General features: G+C 58.5%; 2 protein-coding genes across 9 annotated transcripts in view; both read left to right on the forward strand.

Moving 5' to 3' along the window:
- Positions 1–14,353, forward strand: part of VDR (vitamin D receptor) — a 41,795-nt gene extending 27,442 nt beyond the window's left edge. For 5 of the 7 annotated variants that reach the window (XM_075075821.1, XM_075075824.1, XM_075075822.1 and 2 more), the window contains 7 exons: positions 408–538; positions 9,228–9,412; positions 9,623–9,746; positions 10,260–10,431; positions 10,967–11,118; positions 12,842–12,958; positions 13,095–14,353. In XM_075075821.1, the coding sequence (XP_074931922.1) occupies positions 408–538; positions 9,228–9,412; positions 9,623–9,746; positions 10,260–10,431; positions 10,967–11,118; positions 12,842–12,958; positions 13,095–13,354 (1,141 nt within the window). In that variant the 3' untranslated portion in view covers positions 13,355–14,353. The remainder of the gene's footprint in view (positions 1–407; positions 539–9,227; positions 9,413–9,622; positions 9,747–10,259; positions 10,432–10,966; positions 11,119–12,841; positions 12,959–13,094) is intronic. The other 2 variants (XM_075075826.1, XM_075075827.1) reach the window with 1 other exon arrangement.
- Positions 14,354–15,036: 683 nt separating this feature from the next.
- MYG1 (MYG1 exonuclease) lies at positions 15,037–18,545 on the forward strand. Of its 2 annotated transcripts, none has more exons than XM_075075828.1 (7): positions 15,037–15,234; positions 16,133–16,245; positions 16,323–16,482; positions 16,713–16,862; positions 16,950–17,072; positions 17,768–17,949; positions 18,046–18,545. In XM_075075828.1, the coding sequence occupies exons 1-7, from the start codon at positions 15,052–15,054 to the stop codon at positions 18,230–18,232; spliced, it is 1,098 nt and encodes a 365-aa protein (XP_074931929.1). In that variant the 5' UTR covers positions 15,037–15,051; the 3' UTR covers positions 18,233–18,545. The 2 variants fall into 2 exon arrangements, with proteins under 2 accessions (XP_074931929.1, XP_074931930.1); XM_075075829.1 differs by having other exon boundaries at positions 15,079–15,234; positions 16,021–16,245.
- Positions 18,546–20,151: the final 1,606 nt, after the last annotated feature.

Consider the following 20,151-nt stretch of genomic DNA (forward strand, 5'->3'; position numbering starts at 1 on the left):
TCCACAACCTTTCCACCTTTCTTTTGCCCTTCAAAATACCTGTTCAAAACTAGAAAGCTGCTTAACCTGTGGTTGAACCCCTGAGCTGTGTCCTTGTAAGAGGTTGTCCTTTTTCCATACTGTCCAGCAACGCCTGAACGTCTAAGATCAAACCTGTAGATGCACCCAACCAGGTACAGCCTCTCCAGCTTAGTCTTCTCAAGCAACCAGCTGAGCTGAACAGTCAGGTCAGATGTTTCCAGCATCCTCTTAGCAATCTCTCTCCAGCCGTTTGCTGTTCAGAGAGCTAGATTTGTACTTGCATCTCTTCCTGATGTTTGGAGTGGCCTCTTGCGATGTCAAAACGGTGTTGATTTGACCCAAAATCTATTTTTTTTTTTTTTTTTTTCCCCCCTGTTCCTCTCCAGGAGAAGCATGAAGAGGAAAGCGATGTTCACATGTCCCTTCAACAGTGACTGCAAAATCACCAAGGACAACCGGCGGCACTGCCAGGCCTGCCGGCTGAAGCGCTGCGTGGACATCGGCATGATGAAAGAGTGTGAGTATGCGGACACGCGTCCCGTGGGGAGCGGCCCGGCTTCGCCCGGTGATGTCCTCCTCCTCCTCAATTACCGTGCGGCGCAGAAGGCAGGCACGCGAGGGTGAAACCTGAAAGCCCTATAAGGACTCGAAGAGGACGCAAAGGGCAGGGGATGTGGCAGGTAATGATTGAGAGGAGCTTGTTTAATGATTGAGGCTGTTCCTGTGGTGGTTAGTGATCTGGGGAGCTGCTTTTATCGGAGCCAAGTTGCCTTTGCTGGCTCTTGGGAGAGGGGGGAGCATCAGCTTAGAGCATCTGGGGCTGTTTGTGATTAACTCCCAGTTACACTGACTGAACTTACTCCAACCTGCCCGTGCAAAGTCGTCGTCCTCTCCAACGTGTTTTTGCATGCTCCTTGCTGCATCCAAACAGGGATGAGAGCTGAATGAGCTTCCCCACAGCGACAGTAATTAGCGTGGAACCGGCTCGCGTCTTGCTCTGCCATACCTCTTGGGTTTTTATGTCTTTTGGGGCCCTTACTCTTGCAAAGCGGGTCTGTCCGTCCAGCCACGTGCGCAGCAGAGACTTAAATAAATAGCAGAGGGAAGTAAAGTAGTTTTTAACCCAATCCAAACACGCTAATGTTGTTCAAATATTTATTTTCTTCAACTCTATTTATAGATAAGCAGCTTTTAAAAATAAAATGTTTGACACACTTCCTCCTACATACACATGCTTTCCGCGTCCTAAGTCTTCAGGAGAAGGCTGTTCTTCGCGTAGTATTCAAACCAAAATAACAGCCTTCTGTTAGGGGACGGTGCAAACAGGACGTCACATCGGATGATTGATGGACCTCAAAATTTGGAAAATGAAAGTGGTGCTCGTTTCCTTACGTGGTGAGCAGAGAGCAAACAGCATCCCACGTCGCAGAGTGCCACCAAAGCAGCCGGGTCCTTCAGGAAATCAGAGCTTGTAGGTGTTTGCAGGAAAAAAAAAAGCCTAAATTTCCAATTGTCCCAAAGATCAAGCAGAACCATGATGAAGAAAAGATTCCTGGAGCTTCTTTTTTTCACCTAGCAGCTGTGTCCTATAAACAGGGAGAAAAAGACCATGTAACACACTATATGTACCCGTGTTTTGGGTGAATATGAGGACGTGTGAGCCCATGGTAGCCCATTGGTGCGGTCCAGTTGGTGTAGCTGTTGCTAACGAGGGAAATGTGTTGACTTGTACTGGTTAATTACCTGGGAAAGGCCGGAAAATTCAGCGGCAGCGAGGCACAGGGTGCTCGCACCCAGCCGGGGCCAGGTCCCGGGGGAGTGTGTGCTCTCTGCAGGAGTTAACTTGTAAACGACCCCGTTAGCAAACTGTTACTGGCTTAACAAAACCTAACCTAAAGAGATTAAAAATAGCCTTCCTGTGGACTTTGCTGCTGGTTAAATGAAGCGGAACGAGGTGTGCTGCTGTTATTTTTAGGTCGAATCAGGGATCTTGAAGCTCTTGAGGGGGGTTTGTGTCTTCCCCAGGCTGTCTTTGAGGGCGATGAGGGTTGTCACAGGCAAGGCTGGGCCAGTTTGACCCCGCTGCCAACAGAATCTGAAGCAGAAAAGAGGGAGTGAGATGGGGATAAAGAGGAGGAAGAAGAGGGCAGACCCCTGCAGACCTGGTGCCTGTGCTAATTTGGGGTTTGGTGCAAGCAGACCCTTCTCCATCCCCCGAGTGTGGCGTGGTTGGATGGCCTGGATGATTTTAGACATCTTCAGCTCCACCCATGCAGGGCTGAGCCGTGCTGAGGGTCCCTTCCCCGACACATGATCCAAGTTTGGGTACAGCCGAACCTGTGGACCAGATGCTGCGGTGATGGGCTGGAGGAGCCGGTGCTTGTCAGGGAGGTGAAGCAAGGAAGGGATCACGTGTGTTCAAGCTCAGAGCGAAAGCCCTGAGCCACCGGGGAGCCGGGGACGGTGTTGGGGCAGCCACTGTCCCCTGAGGAGGGAACAGGCAGGGGAGGAGGTCGAAGCTGGAGGGCAGCCAAGGTTACAGCCATAAGGCCGGAGCAGGATTTATAGCCCCGTCACAATGCCTGGGTTCACCCCAAGCCGTCCGCAGCCAACGTTAGCAAATATTTGTGGTTTTCTTCCTGTCTTATCTGCGCGGGGTAAAGCGCAGGGCAAGCCTGCAAGGCTGCGTGGCGAGCGATCGGCCAAGGAGAAATCAACCTCGCAGCCACAGCCGTGGTGTTTGGGAACGCTCCTTTTGCTGCTCTCGGGAGTGGTTCCCCTTCGGGCAGCTCCAAGGAGGGCAGGTCTCCAGCCTAGGGGTGCCTTGGTTGCCCTGTCCGCTTGCCACTGGTTTTTCCTAGGATGATGCTTAACTTGAATGTACTTTAAAGCAGGGCAAAGGGTCTGTTGGACTATCCTGCTGGCTTTGGCACTGTTTTGGGTGGCAAAATGCTGAAGTTACCCCTTCCACCCTGCAAAATTGCCTTTTGCCAACTGCCTGGAGCTCAGGAAGGGATGTTTTATCCTTTGGGGCCGTGATGGCCAAAGCGTGGGGCATTAGATGGACCCAGGCTCTGCAGCCACCTGTAACCTTTGGGTGATTCACCTTGCTTAGTGTCTCTGCCCCTTCTCCCCCAACTTTTAACAGCTCTCCAGCGTTTGCAGCATACGCACGCAGGGACAGGTCTCCTGCCCTGCACGATCTTAAAGGTGTTGCTGCAAAGCAGGAAGATAAATTACGCATCACCAAATCAAGCAGCTGGAGGCACCCACAAGCTTCCTGGAGCTGCAGCAGTCTCATGGCATTGAACTTATTCTCTCCCCGTCACATTATGTGCTGCTGGGGAGTTATTTTTTGTGCTTGTCATGGTGCCAGTCAGCTGGGAATCAGTGAATATCCTTGGGAGGGTCCCCCGCTGTGTCCTGGGGCAGTTTGTCTGAGGACACGGCTGCAGAAGGACATCGGTGAAGGTGGTTGCAGCTCATTCCCCTCCCTGGTGCTGCAGAAAGGTCTGTAGCTCGCCTGGGATCAGCACCCCATGGATCTTCCCTCCCCTTTTCCAAGGAAAAGGCTTGCTGGGATCTGGTTGAAGTCAGGAGCAGCTGATGCTCAGCATCCTCACTATGAGGCTTGATTTGTGTTCTCAGTGTTGAAAATCCCCAAAGGGGAGGAGGGGAAAAACCAAACCATCATCTTGAAGCCAGAGAGAGGAGTAGAAACTGGAAGGAGATTGTGTGGAGAAAGGGAAATTTCCTCAATTGGTTAGGTGGGGAGCAGAGATGCTCAGGGGGACAGGCAGCGTGAGGGCAGCAGTAGCTGGCAGGGTTACGATGGTTTAGGGTGGGACTGCAGGATGAGGGTGAGCAAGGAGGGAGGTGGTGTTTCCAGCTCTCCTCCGCTTCCCCGAATAGGCGTTGATAACTCAAAACAAAAAAAGCCCCTGCTGTCCCAAACGTGGAACGTGTTATTCCCCGGCCTGGGAGCCGCTGCAGAGCAGCGTTGTGCAACGCTGGCCTCCGGGACGTACGCTGACGCCAGGGACTGGCCAAGAGGCAAAGCAGAAAACACAAGAGGGAGGGAAGAGTCGTGGCCGTCCGGGAAAACGTCACTTGGCAGCAGCTGGAGTTCGCAGGCTGGCCGGGAAGCGTCTCTGCTCCCTGTGGGGAGCTTGAAGCACGTGCTAGAAACATCCAGCATCCTCTGTAACTAGAGCAGGCTTGGAAGCCGGCAGGGGTTGAGCATCTGGAAAGCCCTCTCTGAAATCTATGGAAGCATAGCTTCAGTTAGCTGTGTCAGAGGGACACTACCTCCTTGGCAGGAGGAGAGCAGTAGCCAGCGGCCCTGCAGCTGCTGTCGCGGCTCCGATTTGCTCCAGCGCAGGCCTGGGACCTGCGACTTAAATTGCTGCAAGCTTTCCTCCTCTCTGCTTTCCAGGCAAACCCACGTGCTGTAGGAGATGCACACCGGCCAGCCCGTAGCATCCCATTCACCTCCCTCCCACCATCGTGGTGTTTGTGTTCCTGCCATACAATATGGGTTTTCTTGCCCTGCCACCCCTTTCCCCATCCCTGTTTGCTGCTGGTTGCACTGTCGACAACACCTGCAGGGGTCTGGCCGCCTTTAGAAATGCTCTGTTTTCGGGTGACAAAGGTGTCTGGGGTGGTCGCAGCTGGGGCTTGGAGCAGGTCAGTGGGGCTGGAAGATGAGGTTTTGGGAGAAGCAGCAGGGATGAATTAGGCTTCACTCCCTGGCTTTAAAGGCTGCATCCTGAGTATTTATTACATGAACTGGTGTAGAGCGATCCTGGGCATCCTCAGCAGTTAAGAAGGGTTACAACACCCTGCAGGGCTGCTCTGGGGATGATTCCCAATCTTGATGCATATGCCTCGTCCCTACAGCGTATTAAACTGCTTCTTTTGCTCCTTGACCCTCATTTAGCCAGGAATCACCCTAAAGCTGCTCCTGCGAGGGGTGTTTCCGCAGTCCTCACTGCAGCCGCTGTCCCAGTGAGATCCCGAATGCCACCCCACAGGCAGGCTGTCCCAGGCTGGGGCAGCAACCACGGGGCTTTTTGCATCCCTGGGGCTGGATGGTGTCCCTGGCTCTAGCTGGGGCAGGCAGAAGCACCCACTATTCAAGCTTCAATGAAATGCTCAAACTCCATCCAGTGAACACGTTTCATGCTTGATGTTTCCTAAACTTCATCTTTGCTTTATATTTGACTGTTCTTTCCTTGCCTGACGGAGTGAGTCTGCCTTCGTGCTGCTCCACATCGTTCTCCAACACTTCCAAGTCCCTGTTTTTGGCCGGGGTGGCAGGGTTGTATCCTTGCCTGGCTGGCTGCATCCTCCTGTGCTCGGCAACCTCAGTGCAACCCTCTGTGTCGGCCGTGGCTCTCCCTGCTGTCCTTGTGGTGTCTCCCAAAAAGGGGCCAGCGTCTGTCTGGAAGTGATGGGCAGATGTTATCTCAGCCTCCGCATGGACTTTGGGTCAGGGCAGCCCACAAACGCTCAGCCACATCCCCGGTTGTGCCAGGAGTCTGTGGCTAGATGTTTCCAGCTCAGGATTTGGGAGGAGATCAGATCCGGGGCGTGAGCCAGGATCTTGAGGGGAAGGTGCAGGGGTTGAGCTGCTTCCCCATCCCATATTCCCCCTTGAGGCAGGCAGGGATGCAGCGGGCAGCATCTATCCTTTGAGTACAAAGTGAGTGAGTCAAATCCTTTTCCCCAGGACTTTATAAAAGCAGGTGAGTCACTGCCCTGACATCCCTCATCCACGTTACCACCGGTTCTATTGAGAAGCCGTTCCTCTGGCACGGCCAAGCAAAGCGCGCCTCAGGTTTGCCGCTCCCCGGCATCACCGGGAACGATTTCACCAGAAACGCTGGGGGCGGTTGGGAATCCGCAGCGCCGGTGCCAGGCTGTGTCTTGGCTTGCACAAGTACCGCTGTGTCATGGCATGAGCGTTCACAGCACCAGACAAGCTGGGAGGGAATCGTAACTCCCTTTTATCTGACTTTTATATTTTTTTTTTAAAACACCTGTAGGGCTTCCTTTGGGTTTTAGTCTCCTGTGAGCTACAGCAAGGCCTATCAGAGCATAGGCCTTTAGTAAGGCCTTTGGCACTGCCTCCCACAGCATCCTCCTGGAGAAGCTGGCTGCTCTCGGCTTGGACAAGCGCACTCTGCGCTGGGTTAAAAGCTGGCTGGGCGGCCGAGCCCAGAGAGTGGTGGTGAACGGAGTCACATCCAGCCGGCAGCCGGTCATGCGTGGTGTTCCCCAGGGCTCAGTGCTGGGGTCGGTCCTGTTCAATGTCGTCACTGGGGATCTGGGGGAGGGGATCGAGGGCGCCCTCAGGGAGATGCAGGTGACACCAAGCTGGGTGGGGGTGTCGATCTGCTGGAGGGCAGGAAGGTGCTGCAGGGGGACCTGGACAGGCTGCGTCAATGGGCTGAGCTCAGCTGGGTGAGGTTTAACAAGGCCAAGAGCCAGGACCTGCCCTTGGGTCACACCAACCCCAGGCAACGCTCCAGGCCTGGGGCAGAGGGGCTGGGAAGTGCCCGGCGGAGAAGGCCCTGGGGGTGCTGGCTGACAGCCGGCTGGGCATGAGCCAGCAGTGCCCGGGTGGCCAAGGAGGCCACCAGCCCCCGGGCTTGTGTCAGCACTGGGGTGGCCAGCAGGAGCCGGGCAGGGATGGGGCCCCTGTGCTCGGCACTGGGGAGGCCCCACCTCGAATGCTGGGCTCAGGTTTGGGCCCCTCGGGACAAGAAGGCCCTTGAGGGGCTGGAGCGTGTCCAGAGAAGGGCAGCGGGGCTGGGGCAGGGTCTGGAGCACAAGTGTGCTGGGGGGCGGCTGGGGGAGCTGGGGGGGTTTAGCCTGGAGAAGAGGAGGCTGAGGGGAGCCCTTCTCGCTCTCTGCAGCTGCCTGAGAGGGGCTGGAGTGAGGGGGGGGCTGGTCTCTGCTCCCAAGTCACCAGTGACGGGACGAAAGGGAACGGCCTCAGGCTGCGCCAGGGGAAGTTTAGGTTGGACATTAGGAAAAACCTCTTCACTGAAAGGGTTGTCAGGCAGTGGCACAGGCTGCCCAGGGGGGTGGTGGAGTCTCCATCCCTGGAGATATTTAAAAGAAGGGTAGATGTGGTGCTTGAGGCCATGGTTTAGTGGTGGCCTGGGCAGCGACAGGTTAGTGGTTGGACTCGATGCTCTTAAGGGTCTTTTCCAACATTAACAATTCTATGATTAAGTACAAAACCCAGGACCTGCTGCCGGCCAGAGCCATGACCCATTTTTGTCACCATGGCTGGCAGTTTGGCGATGGGTTCACAGCAGCACGCAGCCCCCGTGCTCTGCCGAGCCTCGGTGCAGCCGGCAGCCCTGGGGTGTGCAGGGGAGCTGGATGCTGCATTGCACAGACCCCGTACAGGGAAATCTGGCTGCCTTAGGGGATCGCACCTGGGAGCACAAACCTTGCCAGCATTTGTTCCCTTGCTAAGTGATGCTTTGGGAAATGCTTTTGCTTTTCATCTCCTACCAGACTGAGAAACGCTGTCACCTCGCTGTTTCAAATCTGTTTGAGGGCTGGATTTCCTAAAGGTGGGTGGGAAATCCCATGGAGATTTCCCTTGCAATCTTGCCCCAACACAGAAACATCCTTTTCTTTCTAGTCCACTCTGTGGATGCTTCCTAATTTCAGGTCGATTCACTTGCAGGCTCTGAGCTGTGCTTGGTGTAGACACCTGCACTAATCCCTCCCAAAGCCCCGATGCTCGGGACAGACCATGCTGGCAAAGACTTTGAACACCACGGCCACAGCCCAAGTGCTTGGCTCTTCGCCCTATCCTCCTCCCCAGCCCCGCGTGGCTCTTTTCCCACAGACGCTGCCTCATCTATGAAGTTTCCCTTCTTGCATGCAGTGCCCGGATGGGATCTGATGCTTTTGTAATAAAAACCAGGATGGGAGGTGGCAAAATCCTCATTTTTCTCCCCAAGCAGTCGTGCTGCTCCCTGCAGAACTGGCTGTAACGTGCCGATGGTGGGAGCGACCTTTTGGCCCGAGCCGGTCGTTCCCGTGCCTCTTAGATCTTCAAGGCCCCTCAGATTGTGCAAGTTTGAAAACATGTTGGAAAAATGCCGTCGGCTAAAGGTGGCAGAAGGGAACAGGGACTGCAAACAGTTCCTTGCCTCGAGCCCTGTGACCATGGCTCCTGCTGCCCTTCGCCAACCTCTCGTCCCAAGTCCCACCTCGACTCACCCAGCATCCAATCTCTGTGCAACCCAAGGCAGGCAGAAAGCCGCCTGTCATCAGATAACGTGATTGGGTTTTTTTTTTTTTAATGATGGGTTAAAGAGCTAATAACATCTTGAGGAATGGGCCTTGCTATTTTTAGGACCTGCTGGTTGGTGTGTATTAATGAGCTTTTCTGAATGTGTGACTCTTACAAGGATGGGGGGTTACTACCCCAAGAGATCACTGCGGTTCCCTGTTGCTTTTCTGCTCTTTCAAGCCTGTGAGCCTAGTCAGGTCTTTAAGCTCTTTTTATAAAGGTAAGATTTGAGCCTAAATTGCCTGTGGAAGCTCCCTTTCCCTAAATAAATGCGAGAAGCCTCGCGTATCGCCTTTGAGTCCAACCCTTGGCTGCTGCCGAAGGTTGTCACCCTTAACACAAACCATAAATACCTAACCCTGGGCGTGGGGGTACATTTATATCTCCCCTTAGCTTAAAAGTACTTGTGATGCTGCAGAAGTGCTGCTGGATACTTAGACTATCGCCGCTGCAGCGTGATAGCGGGACACGGAGGCTGAGTGATGCCGCAGCGGGCTCCCTCTGTTGTCGGGCGCTGACAGCGGCGCAGGAGCCATGCTGGAGTGACATGAACCCACTGGCCTGCCTCTTGCAGGACCAAGTTTTCTTTCACCTGAAAGCACAGAGCAAACAGCGGGGTTGCAGCACGGAGCAGACGTGTTGCTGCGCTGACGTGACCTTATTGCACCTGGTCCTTGCCTAAAAGCACCCAAATGGGTTATAAACCGTTGTGGTCTCATAGCGGGAAGCCGTGACCTGGCAGTCGAGGACAGGAGCAGGACGAGATTGATGCAGGTTTAATAATTGATTAGCAAGGTGATGGGGGTGCTGGCTGCAGTGGCCCGGGGTTGCTTCAGTCCCTGTTGCCCTGCGCCTGTTTCTGACACTTTCCCTGTCCCTGCAGTCATCTTGACAGACGAGGAAGTTCAGAGGAAGCGTGAGATGATACTGAAGCGCAAGGAGGAGGAAGCACTGAGGGAGAGCTTGAAGCCCAAACTCTCAGAGGAGCAGCAGAAAGTCATTGACATCCTCCTCGAGGCTCATCGCAAGACCTACGACCCCACGTACGCTGACTTCACCAAGTTTCGGGTACGTCCAGGGCACACCAGCCCTAATTCCCCTGCACAGGATCAAGCAGTTCCTGCGCAGATACACCAAACCCATTTCATCCCATGACCTCTCCCTGGAGAGGAGTTAAAAACCCCAGCGTAAGAACCCTGGTGCTGTTGGCAGCAGGTGAACACCTGCCATCAAATTGCTCTCCCAGCCCTGTTCCTCACATCCTGCTCTCTCTTCCAGCCTCCCGTGAGAAGCAACCCCAGCAACAGGGGTGCAGCAAGGTCCCCCTCCATTCTCACCCAAGATTTGTCATCGGAGGACTCCACTGACCTCTTTGGCTCCGATGCCTTCAGTACGTTTCCAGGTACCACACTCGCCCCTCTGTATGTGATAGGGGTAGAAGTGCAGCCGCTTTACTAAGTCTGGCCATTTAGACCCTTGTTTTACCTCTTCTGGGGAGTTTATTTGACTGTAAGACCTTCCTGGGGGGTGTTGCAAAGGCTTTTTGGGAGCAAAAAGCATTAAGCGTTTGGCTGGATCGTGGCCCTGCAGACCTCTGTGTGTCTGAGCCCTCCAGGATGGCCAAGAGGAGCGTGAATGGGAATTCTGGGCTGCATCGTCGCTGCTCTGGCTGCGGTCAGACTTGATCACTGCACAGGAGAGGAGTTAAAGGCCTCACTGCAAAAGTCTTGATGCTGTTGGCAGCCAGCGAACAACTGCTCTCCCAGCCCCGTTCCTCGTATCCTGCTGTCTAAACGCAACGCAAAGTGCTCCTGGCCGGCGGGATGCCGTTCCTGCTGCGGGCTGGCATCACTCTCCTCACCTATAATGTCTTGCCCACAACCGAGGTACCCTCTGACCGTCTCCCTCTCTCCAGAGTCTGTGGAGCCCCAGATGTTTTCGAACCTGGTCCTCTCCGAGGAGAATGATGAGAGCTCCTCCATGAACATCGACTTCTCCCACCTTTCCATGCTCCCGCACTTGGCCGACCTGGTCAGCTACAGCATACAGAAGGTGATCGGCTTTGCCAAAATGATCCCGGGATTCAGGTGAGATGTTTGCTCCCAGATCTGATGTTTGTGGTGGTTTCCGCTCTTGGAAATCCCATCCTACTCTTCACAGCCAGATCACTTTTCTTTGTTTCATCTTCACAGCTGTCCCTCAGGCTCTGTTCCCTTCCCAGGTCTGTTCCTACTTTCATGTTTTTCTGCCTCTCCTCCTTCCTGGGGTTACTCGTCTCCTATTTTACCTTGTCTGATTCACCCAGACTCTGTCAGCAAAGTGCTTGAGCTCCTAAGAAAGATGCTCGAGGAGACCATGGGAGTGGTCCCGTCCTGGTCTGTGAAGGACTTCAGGTCCTGTTTAACTCCAGGCTGGTGCCCAGGGTGCTGAGTGGTGCCACTCAGAAAATGTACCTGCAGAAATACCTGCTGCTTAATTACATAGAAACCTGGGGTGAGGGAGAAGCTGGGGTGCCCCCAGCAAAGGGACCAAGTTACCAATGGAGAACCTGGTGCATGGGCAGTGTGGGCTGTTCCTTCGCTCACCAGACAGGTCTCACGTCACCCTCTTCCCCCTGTCCAGGAACTTGGCAGCAGAGGACCAGATCGCCCTGCTGAAATCCAGCGCCATTGAGGTGATCATGCTGCGCTCGAACCAGTCCTTCACCCTCGAGGACATGACGTGGACCTGCGGTAGCAATGACTTCAAGTACAGGATCAGCGATGTCACCCAAGGTAAAGGCTGCCGGTCACTCTCCTGCTTGCTGCGGGCTAAGAAGTGTCATCCCAGCCTTAAATTCAGATGCAAAAATCCCATGCTGAGCAGTCTGGAAGCAGGGATGTGTTGGCAGGCTGCATGGCTGCGGAAGGCGGTAGCACCAGCAGCTCGGCAGTGCCACGGCTGGGCCGAGATCCCCATCCCCGCATCAGCTGTGCTCTGTTCATCTCCCCAGCCCCACGCTATGGCACGTGTGGAAAGTGCCCGGCGGAGAAGGCCCTGGGGGTGCTGGCTGACAGCCGGCTGGGCATGAGCCAGCAGTGCCCGGGTGGCCAAGGAGGCCACCAGCCCCCGGGCTTGTGTCAGCCCTGGTGTGGCCAGCAGGAGCCGGGCAGGGATGGGGCCCCTGTGCTCGGCCCTGGGGAGGCCCCACCTCGAATGCTGGGCTCAGGGTTGGGCCCCTCGGGACAAGAAGGGCCTTGAGGGGCTGGAGCGTGTCCAGAGAAGGGCAGCGGGGCTGGGGCAGGGTCTGGGGCACAAGTGTGCTGGGGGGCGGCTGGGGGGGCTGGGGGGGTTTAGCCTGGAGAAGGGGGGGCTGAGGGGAGCCCTTCTCGCTCTCTGCAGCTGCCTGAGAGGGGCTGGAGTGAGGGGGGGTCGGTCTCTGCTCCCAAGTCACCAGTGACAGGACGAAAGGAAACGGCCCCAAGCTGCGTCAGGGGAGGTTTAGGTTGGATATGAGGGAAAATGTCTTCCCTGCCAGAGGGGTCAGGCCCTGGCACAGGCTGCCCAGAGAGGTGGGGGAGTCACCGTCCCTGGGGGGGGTTCAAACACTGTGCAGCCATGGCACTTGGGGACATGGTTTAGGAGGCCTGGGGGTGTTGGGTTGGCGGTTGGACTTGATGATCCATGAGGTCTTTTCCAACCTTAATGATTCTATGATGCTGCAGCTGGACCAGGTGTTGGGAAAGAGCCATTAACTTGTGAAGGAAAGCAAAGCTGGAGCATGGCTGTAGCTCAGAGATTTCTCCAGCCCCTCTGCCCTGCAACGAGGGTTGAGTTCAGTTTGCTCCAAGCTGCCGTGAGGGCTGGAAGGCTGCTGTGCCTTCCCACTGCAGCTGCTCTGCAGCCAGGAAGCCCTTCTGCTGGGAAAGGTGGTGAATCCTGGCCTAAACCTCCCCCACTTGAGCATCTGGGGACCAGCACGGAGAACAGGATGTGCAGATGATATAATATGGACCTTAAATCTCTCCCTGCACCTGGAAGAGCCTTAGAGTAACCCAGGGATGCTGAGATCCTCAGTGCAAGGGCAGAGATCCCCCAGCGAGGTCCCAGGAAAATCAGAGCAAGCAGCATGTTGGGACCAGGCACAGGGCAGTGGGCACCCACTGAACACAGGAGAGAGCTCTGCTTGCAGCGAGGGCACACAAGGTGTGGAATGTGATACTTGTGCAGGACACGGGAAGCGTGGAAGTGACGATAACGAGGTAAAATATCTGTAGGTTAATTATCTTTATAGATTTCGAAAGCAAAATCTGCTCCATAATCTCCTGCTTTAGAGAAACTGCCAGGGAGAAAAGTACAAATAAAAACCAACATGTTTTAAGCTCTACCAAAAGTTGTTTTCCACTGTCCCAGCTCTGCTGTGCTGAAAGAGGAGGTGTTGAGCTCCACGCTCATCCTGCAGCTGTGGGAGATCTTGTTCCAGAGCAGGCTGTGCTAAAGCTCCTTTTCTCTTCCCAGCTGGCCACAGCATGGACCTGCTCGAGCCGCTTGTGAAATTCCAGGTTGGCTTGAAGAAGCTGAACCTTCACGAAGAAGAGCACGTGCTCCTCATGGCCATCTGCATCCTGTCCCCAGGTAGGAGGACACGCATCCCCCAGGGTCACGAACCTGCCAGGTTTTGGCTGCATCCCCAAAAACATCACCTTTCCCTGCCTCTCCATCACGACCGGCTGGGAAAAGGGAATCACCCTGGGTCCCTGGTGTTTCCTAGATCGCCCAGGTGTGCAGGACACCTCGCTGGTGGAATCCCTCCAGGATCGCCTCTCGGAGATCCTCCAGACCTACATCCGCTGCAGGCACCCTCCTCCCGGCAGCCGCCTGCTCTACGCCAAGATGATCCAGAAGCTGGCCGACCTACGGAGCCTGAACGAGGAGCACTCCAAGCAGTACCGCTGCCTCTCCTTCCAGCCCGAGCACAGTATGCAGCTCACGCCACTGGTGCTCGAGGTCTTCGGCAACGAGATCTCCTGACTCCGGCCGTGGGGTTGAATCACCCACCAGTAAAGGGATAAGTCAGCCTGGCTTCCCCAAGGCAGCGAGCGGAGGGACGTGACCCCGGGCAGGAGTTTTGTACATAGACGGTTTGGTTTCACACTACTGGAGGTCCTGCTTTGTCTCCTCATCCACGGCGCCTGAGGTTTGCCTGCTGCGGAGCGGTGACAGACCCGGATCCGTGTGGTTTCCCCCCACTCCGCGAGCAGCTTTTCCGCTTGCCTGCCGTCTGGGAGAGCTGACTTATCCCTTTATGGATATTTTGAGTCTGGGTCGCCTCAAATCACTTCTTTCTTGACCCGAAAAATCGGGCTGCTTGGAAGGAGTAGTACTGTGGTGTTTTTGTGTGGGGAGATGGACTCTACTCCCCTCCTAAAATCTGCAATGCTCGCCCCCCACCCCTGCTTTTAAAGGGAGATGCTGATTGAATTGCACCCCCTCAAAGCCCTGCCAGAAAATGCCATGGGCTGTGTCCCCACAGACCAGTTAAAACCACTCCCGTGAAGTGCTGTGAGACTGGGACGAAGCCAAAGACGCCTGTATCAGCCCCGAGAGGGGGAATTTGTCCTCGGCCCTCAGAGGGAACAGCCGGACGAGCTGTAATGAGCAATCCCAACACTACTGCCTGGCTTTGGGGGAGCAGGGCTATCTCGGGGCGACTCCTCCGCTCTCTGAGCTGACCCCCTTCGCTGCGGCTCTTGCGCAGGACCCGCGTGATGCCCGCGCCCCATGACGGCGTCGCGGGAAACGACCGCAGTCCCGGCTCGGCTTCAGCACCTTGGGGTGTCCCGTGCCATGCTGGAAGCAGGTGCTGGGGGCTCCTCTGTGCCCCCATCCCCCCTCGGTGCTGGTGGAGCAACCCCTGGGGTGGGGGGCTTGGGGCTGGGGGGGGCCTTGGCGCCTGCACAGTGTCTGGGAGGGGTCCCAGCTCGCTGCCGGGTGCTGCTCCTTGCAAATAAACTCTTGCTTGGGAACGGCGCCTGGGGTGGTCTTTTTTTATTCGGAGGGGGAAGGGTTTGCGTGTCCGTCTGTCCGTGGGTGGGCTGTGCAGGACCGCGTATGTCTGTCCATCCTGGGAGGGGCTGGTGCAGGTGTCCGCGTGGGCCGGGCAGCCCCAGTGCCCACGTCCGTGCCTGCGAGCCCTTGCGCGCTCCCGCGTGCACGCCGCTGTGCCCGTCGGTCCGACTGCGCGCCCCCCGCCCGCCCCAGGGCGGGGCGCGCCGCGCCCTGGCCCCGCCCCCGCGGTGCCGTGCAGGGCGCATGCGCAGCCGCCACGGGGCGCAGTCGGGCGGTGGTCGTGCGCATGCGCAATCCCGTCGAGGCGTGTGCTGGGCGGGGTGATCTGGCGCAGGCGCGCGGCGGAGGGGCGGGGACCAGGGTGAATTGGCGCATGCGCAGGGCAGAAGGGCGAGGACTGGGCGGGACTGGCGAAGGGGCGGGGCGGATGCGTGGAAACAGGGCGCGGTTGGCGCATGCGTAGAGTGAATGGGCGGAGGGCCGGGCGGTGCGCCGCTTGCGCAGAGCGGCGGGGAGAGGTCGGGTGGGGCTGACGCATGCGCAGACTCAAAAGCCGCAAGGTGCGCGGGAGACATTGGCGCATGCGCCACCTGGAAGCGTCGGGGTGCGGCTCTGCGCATGCGAAACACCGTGGCGGGGGGGAGTGTGCACTCGCGCGCATGCGCAGTGCAATGCGCGCCGTCCGCCTCATGGCCGCCGCCGTGGGTACCAGGAGCGGGGCCGTGGCCGGACCCAAGCGGCCGCGGTCCGAGCCCGCCGTGAGCATCGGCACCCACGATGGCACCTTCCACTGCGACGAGGTGTTGGCGTGCTACCTGCTGCGCCTCCTTCCCCGCTACCGGGTACGGCCCTGAGGCACCGGGCGGCGGCACCGCGGTTGCGGCCGTGCTCGGGCCCCCTCGCAACCGGGCCGGCTCCCTCCCGGGACCCCTGCGACGGGACGGGGACACCGTGCAACACCCCGACCCCTGCTCGCCCTCGAGTCCCGGCCCCTCCTCGGAGCTACCCTTAGATGCCCAGTGCCCTTTCGGGGTCCCCCGTTACCCGGGGGCATCTCTCCGGATTCCCGATCGCACCTGGAGGCCAACCTTAGGTCCCCAGACACACCTGTGAGTCCCTGGTCCCGCCTGGGGGCCACTCTTCGGGTCCCCAGTCCCACTTGGGGCTCCCTGGTGTCACCTGGGGGCCACCCTTAGGTCCCCAGTCCCTTCTTGGGGTCCCTGGTTGCACCTGGGAGCCACATTCTGGGTGCCCAGACACGCTTGGGCATCCCTGGGACCACCCTTCAGTCCCCAGTCCTACTTGAGGATCCCTGGTCACACCTGTGGGCCACCCTTAGGTTCCCCAGACACCCTCGTGGGTCCCTGGTCCCACCTGGGGGCCACCCTTCAGTCCCCAGTCCCACTTGTGGCTCCCTTGTCCCACCCAGGGGCCGCCCTTATGTCCTCAGTCCCTCCTTGGGTGTTCCTGGTCCCACCCAGTGGCCACCCTTAGGTCCTCAGTCCCTTCTTGGGGTCCCTGGGCCACCCTGTGGCCACCCATAGGTCACCAGTCACAACTCATGGTCCCTAGTTGCACCTGGCAGCCACCCTTCAGGTCCCCAGTCCCACCTGGGGGCCACCTTTAAGTTTTCAGTGCCTTCTTGGGGTCCCTGGTCTCACAGGGAGCAGCTCTTGGGGGTCCCCGGTTGCTGCTGGAGACCACCCTGGGGCTCCCAGCCTCACTCCACCCCTCTGGCAGGATGCAGAGGTGGTACGAACCCGGGACCCCCAGCGCCTGGCCCAATGCGATGTGGTTGTGGACGTAGGGGGTGAGTACGACCCTGAGCGACACCGCTACGACCATCACCAGAGGTGAGGCCCCCCCACGTTGGACGCCAGGGTCCCCTGGATGCTGGGGGTCCCTTGGAGCTGACCCCGTGGACCTGCAGGTCCTTCACACAGTCCATGCGGAGCCTGCGGCCTGACAAGCCGTGGACCACAAAGCTGAGCAGCGCCGGGCTGGTCTATTGCCACTTCGGCTCCCAAATCCTCGCGGGGCTCCTGGGGCAGCCAGAGGACAGCCCCGTTGTGACAGCGCTCTACGATAAGGTACCGGGGGAGCCAGGAGAGTTGGGGAGGGGGGTGGAGCTTTAGGAGCTTTAACTCCGCCAGTGCTGCACAGCTTTTCCCCAGGGCTTCTCCTTGGTGGGGGTCACCCTGTAGAAGTGCACTCTGGGAAGGGGGACCCCATAAAAGAGGGGACCAGTTTGTTCCAGCTACTGGTGCGCAGTGGGGCTCCCATCTGGGCTGACCCCCAGTGCCCTCCGCTCTGTCCCCAGCTGTATGAGAACTTTGTGGAGGAGATCGATGCCATCGACAACGGCATCGCACAGGCAGAGGGGGAGCCCCGCTACGCCCTCACCACCACACTCAGCGCCCGCGTGGGACACCTGAACCCCCGCTGGAACGACCCTGACCAGGACACCGAGGTGGGGGCGGGGATTGTGGCATGGGGAGGGACACAGCATGGGGCCACCCTGCTTGGGGTCACCACTGACCCTCCTCTGTGTCCCCAGGCGGGGTTCAGGCGGGCGATGGAGCTGGTCGGGGGTGAGTTCATGGACCGGCTCGACTACTACCACCGCGCCTGGCTGCCTGCACGGGCACTGGTGGAGGAAGCCATCCGTCGACGCTTCGAGGTACCCACCGTGCCAATTCTGGGAGGTCAGAAAGTTTGGGGAGGGGCATGGGGTGAGGAGAGGCTGGGTGCCCATGGTATAAACCTCCCTGCACAGCCCAGGGCGTGCCTTGCACCCCATAGCCCTACGCACAGCCGTGCACCCCATCCTGTACCCCTGCACGCAGCTGTGGACCCCCTTCCATTCCCCTGTACACCTATGCATGGCCGTGCACCCCCTTCTGTGCCCCTATATCCTTACCTATGGCCGTGTACCCCCTCCTGTGCCCCTATATCCTTACCTATGGCCGTGCACCCCCTCCTGTACCCCTATATCCTTACCTACGCCTGTGCACCCTCTCCTGTGCCCCTATACCTATGTATTGCTGTACACACCCGTACCCCCACACGGCCATGTACCCCACGCTCCATACCCTGCACATGACCCACCTGTACCCTAATATCCTCACGCACCCCCCTGTGCACTCCCACATCACTGTGCATGATCACACACCTTCCCATGCTCCCCCGGACCCCCCTTGTGCACCCCAACATCCCACACACACGCTCACGCACCCCAGAGCTCGCTGTGCAGGCTCGGCAGAGCACCCAGCAGCAGACACATGTGGATGGGGGCGGGAAACCGAGACAGGTGGCGGTTTGGGGGCCGCGTGGGCAGGACCCCCGTGTGCCCAGTGTGTCCCCCCCCCCAACCAGGTGGATGCGAGCGGGATGGTGCTGGAGCTCCCGCAGGGCGGCTGCCCCTGGAAGGAGCACGTCTTCAGCCTGGAGCAGGAACTGGCGCTGCCCAAACCCCTCCAGCTGGTGCTTTTCGCCGACCGCAGCGGGCAGTGGCGGGTGCAGAGCGTCCCGACGGGGCCACACACCTTCCAGAGCCGGTGAGACCCATCCCCTCGCCGTGTCCCCCCCCCGCCACGGCAGCATCCCCCACCACAGCAGGTTGTCACCCACTGCCTCCTTCTCCCCCCCGACAGCCTCCCTCTCCCCGAGCCCTGGCGAGGTGTCCGGGACGAGGCGCTGTCCCAGCTCACCGGCATCCCCGGTTGCGTCTTCGTACACGCCAGCGGCTTCATCGGAGGCAACCGCACGCGGGAGGGGGCGTTGGAGATGGCCCGGCGGACGCTGGCGCAGCGGCCTGAGGCGGGGGCGCAGAGCGGATGAGCCCCCTCCCATCACCGTCACCCCAAAAGGGACCCCTTGCCCTGTGTGGGGGTGGTTCCAGGGACTGGTGCTGGGGATGGCTGGGATCATCCCGCACGGCACGTGTAATGGGATCGTGGTGGGATGCTAACTGGGAGCTGGCTCCCCCCCAGGGGTGTTGCTTCTCCCAGTCCCAGTGTTGGACTGGTGCAAAGCCAGTCAGAGCCCAAACCACAAGACTTCTTGGATCCATTTTTCTGAAGGTTGTCCCCAGTCTTGATATGTATCTGCTGCCAACGGGTTTCCAACACCAGTAAAAACCAGTGTGTTCCTAGTGCGTTCGCTCCTCAGGCAGTGGGGGGGCTAGTGGAGGGTTCTTTGGGGGGGTAGGGGGATTCTTGGAGGGGGGATAGGGCTGTGTGTGGTGATACGGGGTTGCAAGGGGCTGTGAATTGGGGTGCAGAAGTGGGTGCAGTCATCACTCCCCCTACGGGGAGAGGAACCCAGGCGTCCTGCTCCCGCCTCCCACCATAAAACCGTGCATCTGGCAGTATGAAGAGGGGGGACGCAGAACCCCCCCCTCGCTCCCAGCCTCCTGTCGCAGGGCGATGCAGGCAGCCTGGTTGCTCCTGCTGGCGCTGGGGCTGCCTGGCTGTCCCTGGGGCTCCCGGTGCCCAGGGGGGGGCCCCCGGTTGCTGCCCCCCACCGGCAGCCGCAATGAGACCCTGGTGGGGGGCGGGCGGCCACGGGTGCCAGATGTGGCGGTGCTGGTGGCCGTGGGCGGGTGGCTCAGCGCCATCCTCATCTTCGTGGGTCGATACGTCCGGAGGAGCCGAGCAAAGACCCGGCTGCACCTCGAGTACCTGCGGGCACTGCCCTGTGAACCACCCCACCCCGAGGAGGAGGAGGAGGGTGAGGAAGAGCCACTCAGCACCATCCTCTGAGGCGCCGAGGGCACAAGCCATCACCAGCAGAAAACTGGGGAGCCCTGAGGAGATGAAGCACCCCCAGACCTGGCCCAGCAGCTGGAGCAGGTTCGTAGCCTGTTGTTTTCACCCCATATCCTCGTGCAGGCTCGGCTCCACTCCCTGCGTGACCCCACTGAGGTGCTGGCTGCTGCCATCCTCACCCGTGTGGGGTTTTCCCTGCCCCGTGTCAGGGTGTGCCCTTGGGGAGGATTTTGGGGGTCCCAGGGGGATGTTTGTGTAGCCAAGGATGTGGGGGTGAGTGGGGCCCCTGTAGTCTCCCCATCATCTCTGCCCCAGCTTTAGCAGAGGGTTTACAACGCAATTCCAGGGATTAACCACATGTAATCCCAGGGTTTAACCACACTACGCCCCTGGCATCACTGTTAATCCCCACTCTGGGCAGGAGGGCAGCCTGTCTGCTCCCCACGGCCACGCCAGCAGTGGCTGGGCTCACGTGGGCCCGCACGAGCGCTCAGGGCTGGGGCTCAGGCTGGAGCAGACCCTCCAGTGCCGTTTACCACCCCGTTGCAGCCCCAAATGGGCCAAATTTTGGTTTTTAAGGACCCCCAGAGTTTTTGGTTCACTTTGGGTGGTTCTTCTCACTCTCAAGGTAAAGCCCAGAGGCTGCACTCACAGCCAAGGAACGCCTCAGCCCCTTCTGCCCTCACCTTCCCCCTTAAGGCAGCATTTTAACCCCCCAAAAAAAGCCCCCAGGGCTGCAGAGGGCTCACACCCACCAGTGCTGCAGCCCGCCAGCATTGCGGTAGGTGCCTTAAATCTGTCCAAATTAAAGCACAGGGAATAGCTGTTCTCCTGCAGGTTCATCCTGAGCTAGTTTTGACATCGAAAAGCAGGACTAGAGCCCCAGAAGCATACCCAGACCCACAGAGCTTCAAGAACTTACCCTCCCCAAAAATTTCAGCCGTACCCAGGGCAAGGGAAGAGCGAGGTGCAGAGAAGGCGAGGAGCGGC

Source organism: Phalacrocorax aristotelis, chromosome 26 (genome assembly GCF_949628215.1).
Source record: "Phalacrocorax aristotelis chromosome 26, bGulAri2.1, whole genome shotgun sequence".
NCBI classification, from domain to species: Eukaryota; Metazoa; Chordata; class Aves; order Suliformes; family Phalacrocoracidae; genus Phalacrocorax; species Phalacrocorax aristotelis.